Source organism: Manihot esculenta, chromosome 9, assembly GCF_001659605.2.
Source record: "Manihot esculenta cultivar AM560-2 chromosome 9, M.esculenta_v8, whole genome shotgun sequence".
In the NCBI taxonomy this organism is placed as follows: Eukaryota; Viridiplantae; Streptophyta; class Magnoliopsida; order Malpighiales; family Euphorbiaceae; genus Manihot; species Manihot esculenta.
In genome coordinates this window covers 4,157,314-4,163,248 of record NC_035169.2, presented here as the reverse complement: position 1 = coordinate 4,163,248, position 5,935 = coordinate 4,157,314, and the positions used below count along the sequence as shown (strand labels likewise).

Below are 5,935 nucleotides of genomic sequence, written 5' to 3'. Positions count from 1 at the left end.
TTAAAAAATAAAATTTATATATAAATATACTAATAAGAATCTCAAGCCTAAATTAATCTTGAAAAGAATTTAACATTAATATTTACGCTAATAAATATATTTTTAATTGCAACTAACAAAATATCTATAATTATAACAACATACAATGATTATATATTATTGTTATATAACACTAAACTTTATATTTTTTATAACAAAATTTTTACTCCAAATTTTAGTAAAACGTGCATGAAAAATTAATATTCAGCGTTTTAATTAGAATATAATAAATAATTAAAAAACAGTTTTAAGTTTTCTTTACTATTTTTTTATAAAAAAATTATTTTCAATTTTTTAAATTAAAAGCAATGTGATTTATAATTAATCAAATTGATAAATTATTTAGAAAATTATTTATTTACAATGATAAAAATTTAATTATTTGTTTTTAGGAGTCCTTAAAAAATTTTAGAAGTTCTTATAATGATTTTTTTTTCTTAATTATGAATGGAAATAAATATTTCTTAATTATTGACAAGTGAATATATTGTTCAATTTTTCAATTTCAGGAAACCCAAATCTAAATAATATGTATTCAATTACTACACTTTAAATTATTGAATCGAAACAAAATGAGAATAATGAGTTTCTTAATTCTTACAAAATTTATTAAAAGTTGAATTTTGAAAACTAGAGAAAACTTGTAATTAGAATCTGACCTGCAGTTGATTCGATTTTAAATTAAGCTAAATTTATAAAATTAAAATTTTTAAACATTTAAATCGAATCGAACTGATATTATATAAATAATTAATAAATTAAATACTAAATAATTAATTATCATTATTTTTTAATAAATATGAGTTGGAAATTAAAAGAAAAGAGAGCCTAATCATGAATTTCTCATATTTTGAAATTTTAAGGTAGTATGATCATATTTAAAAATATTATTAATTTCGAGGAAGGAAATAACTTTTATTTCCTCAATTTTGATGGAAAGTGAGTGAAATTTTTATTTATTTATTTATTTACTTATTAAACAAATGAATAAAAAGAAACTAATTTTTCAAAAGTATCATTTTTCCATAATGGGAAAGACACTACTCAAAGGATCTTATTGCAAGTGGTTATAATACCTATAACTAATTATTACATAAGTTTTAGAGATTTTATTTGATAATATTAATTATTATAATAATTCTTTTATTTTTAATATTGAGAAAATATTTCTATTAGTAATAATTAATATTTCAAAAATTTATTATTTAATTCTTATGATATAGAGAAATTATTAATTAGTTCTTTAATTTTAAAATATATATTAAAATATGCCTAACATTTTAAAAAATCTACTAATTAGTCTAAATATTATAACCGTTAAGTATTGTGAAAAATTATAAGATATTCCTGATATGGAAGAACTAATTAATAAATTTTTTAAAAATTTAAAAAATTAACTAATAATTTTTTTAAAATTATAAAAGTTAAATAATAAAATATTTAACGACAAAATGAACGAATGAACTAATTCATAATTTTTTTAAAATGTTATAATTTTTTAATGTATTTTTTAAAATTAAAAACTAATTAGCGAGTTATCTATAAATTAAGTGTATATGAAGTTCATTGTTGGACAATTTGTTTTTCTATTCTTTTTATTTATTATCTCATATTTGAAATTTGAGATTAAAACCTAGCAAGACTTAAGGAAAAATAAATAGGCGAATTATCAAATTATTATAAAAATATATAATTATTATATTCTATAAAATACAAGAAATTAAGGTGTACACAATTTTTTAGTCTATTTTAGAGTGTTTTGAAATTAAACCGCAAAAAAAAAAAAAAAAATCATTTTCTGTTTTTCTTTTTTTTTTTTTTTTAAGCCATTCAAATTAACCATCTATCTACATTAAAAAAATCAATATTTTTTTTATATATTTCGTACTTGTTTAATTCAACCAAACTGTAAAGACCTCCATTAAACATTAGAATTTAATAATTATATTTAATAATTATATTTAAAATTAAGAAATTTGTAATTCTACCGCAATATTTTTTTTACCAATCCTTATGTGTTGAAATGATTTTTTTTTCTTATGCTTCAAAAAAATTTTCATTCAAAATAAATAAAATTTTATTTAAAAATTTATTTAAATTCTTTTTTATAAATAATTTATTATAAAATGTCTATAGAAATGACAAGGGTTATCCATATATATGCATACATGCATGAATATTAAAGCTAAAAAGTGAAGTAAATAAGAGTTTAAGTAAATAAGAGTTTAACCCACAAAACAAAATACATGGCAAAGCAATATAGTTCAAGTACAAAACAGCGTAAATATATATATAAATCAATGTTGCTAACGTTGTATTGAATTAATTTACTAACGAGTAAAATGCTCTTAGCGAGTATTTAGTTTATTTATAAGATCAAATTTTAATTTTATTAAAAGAGAAAAGTGTCGAACCATTTATTATAATGTTTATTGGTTTCCTATTGCTTATTTGATTATTAATCGATTGATTCTATATTATAATTAAAAACAAGTTATTTGCATGATTGAGCTAGTAAAATAGTTGCATACTCTCTAATCTCATCCCTCTTTCTCTTCCTTTCTCCCCCAACTTCTAATCTCACACCAAACAACTTTGGCCTCTCATCATCATCATCACCATTTCCATTTTCTTCTTTCTCCAAATGTGCATATTTAGCCACCATTTCAAGTAGCTCCTTGCACTTCCTTTTTGTGCTAGTGAGCTCCGAACTCAATACCCAATTTTCTTTTTTGAGACGTTTATTTTCATCGATAAGAGTACTGTATTCAGATGATGAAGAAGTTGATGACGATTTTTGATCTTCATCAGACTCTTCTGGTGTAGCTTGAGTTGGTGCAGTAGGTTGTTGCTTGTTAGTCCATGCTTTTCGTCGACGAATTTGACAAAGTAGCTCTCTTTCACCCTTTCGAAACATGTCATTGCAGAACTCCCATCGGCTAGTTGCTACTTTACGAAAACCCTATACCCACATCACAATGTAATACACATGCATTATAGGTTAAATGATAAAGATTGAGAAATTGTCTATCATTTTGAATTTTAGGAAGTTTACCATACATGGAATGTTAAATATTCAAAGGCCAAGACCTACCATCAATAAATTCAAAGCAACTTTTATTTTTATCAATTTTTTAATTTGAAAAAATAAAAGGAAAGCAAAGAAACTTGACTGTTGAATTATTGAGATGTAAAAAACTTTGAAGCTTCTGAGTTAAGCTAACATGTATCACAAAAAGATTTAAAAATTGAGAAATTAATTAATTAATTCGTTGATGCATCAATAACCTATTCTATCAACCAAGAACAATGACCTATTCTATCAAAGCAAAAGGGTTTAGACTGAACCATTTAATTAGTTGATGCATCATTGAAGACCAAGTAACTATAAAAGCAAATGGGTTGGTTTAGATAGTACCATTCAACCTATTCTATCATTCAACAATCAATGATAACCTAAAAACTAAAAGTTCGAACTTATATGCTCGAAGCGAAAATTATTATTTATAATCGTAACAGCGATATTATTTAATTCAATTTAAATTTTTTACTTAAATTTTATTATTGTAATTAATATTTATTAATAAAATTATGTTTTAATTATTCATATGATAAAATTATCATAATCAATTATTATAATGAATTATTTACTCATTGTATACAATAATTTTTCCAAACAACACCTCTATAATATTTAAAATATATATAAAAAAAAATATCACATACACTAGACTGCGTGAAAGCTTTGTTATTTGAATTGGTCAAAGGTTAATATACGAGCAGGTCTTTATTATTTTGTACCACCAGCAATAATTATTTTTTTCTCTATAGACTTACATAGGTATTGAGTTGCCGGATGAAGCTGGAAAAGTTGCTGTGCTTGAACAGAGTCGGTAGGAGATCACAGGCAAACTGTGCCGGCTGCCACACCACGAACCCTATTCCGTCTTCATTCCAAGAAATCACGTGGTCGGTGGCCGGATCTTCCACCAGCATGTAGGTTTTGAGTAAGAACGGTGGCGGAGTAGATTTCCGAACATATTCCAACAAACGCTTATTAATGTTATTATTATTATCTGTAGCTGCAGACTCCATGAGAAACTAAACTTGGAAAGCAAAGAAAAGAAAAGAAAAGAAAGGAAAAGAAAAGAAAAGTAAATTAAATTAAGGGGGAGGGAGAGAAGAGAATAAGAGCAGTAATGAACTCCCAGCCCCAGCAGTAGAAACCCAACACGACTCCACAGTTCATGAGAAATCCAATGGCTAATTCATGAGAAATCCAATGGCTGATTTTCTTTCTCTCTTCTCTCTCTCTCCCTCATCAGAAGAAGAAGAAGAAGAAGAAATAAATGATTGAAACGTAAGGGTAGCTATCCTTATATAAGCATCGACTGGTTTATGAAGAAATTTATCAAAAATTACGTGCATGTCGGTCCATGATTATCGCTGAGGAACCCACGTTTTCAACCCTAGGATCTTATTACGAATCTTATTTAGTCTTTGATGGCTAAAGCCATGTAGTGACTGGTCAATAAACAACAGTGAGCGACACACTTTTTCTCTGCCACTTTCCACGGGGAGAATTTCATGACTAGCCTTCTAGAAGTAATCAAGAGTATTTAAATTATTTGTTTTAATTCCATTTGTAATTTTAAACTAATTTTTTTTAAAAAAAATTATATTTTATATGTATATGCCAATCATTATTAATGCTCCATTTATTCTACAGAAAATATTTTCAGTATTTTTTTAATGTTTTAGAGCATCTAGAAAATTCATAGAAATTTTTTTTCATATTAAAGAAAAAAATAAACCATTTTAAAATATAAAAAATAAATTATCTGATTCAAAATATATTTTGTAAAAAGTATTTTTCAAATATAAGTTATTTTTTACAAATAAATAAAGACTAAAAAGGAGAAGAAAAAAAGGAAAAGAAAAAGAGAAAGGAAGAAGAGAAGAAACCACTTGATCACTTGGTAAATTAATGAAACAGGTAATTAACTAGTACATCCTTGACTTAATATTTTATTGCAACTATAAGATTTATGAATTTTTAAGATATTTATTGATTTATATCTGTTTTAAAATCATTCGATTAAAATATTTTTATATTTTATAAAACTTAATTTCATAAGCATTCTATTTAAGAAATTATGGATGAATGTGTTTTAATTTTAGTCACAAAGACTAAATAATATGAATTAAAATTTTAAAACTAAATAATACATATAATTAAAATTATAAAAATTAAATAATATAAATATTTAAATCGATTAATTTTATTTTTTTAAAAAAAATATTAAATAATTGGATATTATAGAATAAAAGACGTTTTAATTGAGTAATTTTAAAATATGAATAAATTAGTGAATATTTTACAAAATTTTGGGGACTTAATGGTAATTCGCTATATGAAACACTAGATCCTCACAAATCAATTTCATTTCCTTGATATCTCCACATTTTAAATCTTGAAAAAATTTATTAATTTAAGCATATAAGCACATAAATTAATGGCAAAGGCTATATATAGCCTAGCATTCTACTTTTGCACTTGATGTAATAATTACCATAACTTAAAGAATTAAAATAAATTATTTTATTTATATTAAAATTTTAAATTAAAAATTTATTGCAAAGTTCCTTATCCTAATTAAGACTCTTTTGATTTAAGTTAATTATTGTATTCCTATAAATTATTATAAATAGTTTGAAGAAATTGATTAACTAATAGCAAATATATATCAATTTTTTCAATTTCTGTATAAAATAACTAAACCTCAGAGATTATTTATAATTGTATCCATATTTTTAAATTAATTTTAACTAAAAAGAAATTTATCTAAGAGTCTATAAATTTTTTGTCGCCACCGACTCGTTCAGCTCATTGTTG

At 23.6% G+C, this 5,935-nt stretch overlaps 1 protein-coding gene across 1 annotated transcript; it reads right to left on the bottom strand.

Moving 5' to 3' along the window:
• Positions 1 to 2,369: 2,369 nt before the first annotated feature.
• Positions 2,370 to 4,395, bottom strand: LOC110622482 (heat stress transcription factor B-3). Its single transcript, XM_021766987.2, has 2 exons — positions 3,877 to 4,395; positions 2,370 to 3,001 (listed from the first exon to the last, which is right to left on the bottom strand). The coding sequence occupies exons 1-2, from the start codon at positions 4,132 to 4,134 to the stop codon at positions 2,534 to 2,536; spliced, it is 726 nt and encodes a 241-aa protein (XP_021622679.1). The 5' UTR covers positions 4,135 to 4,395; the 3' UTR covers positions 2,370 to 2,533.
• Positions 4,396 to 5,935: the final 1,540 nt, after the last annotated feature.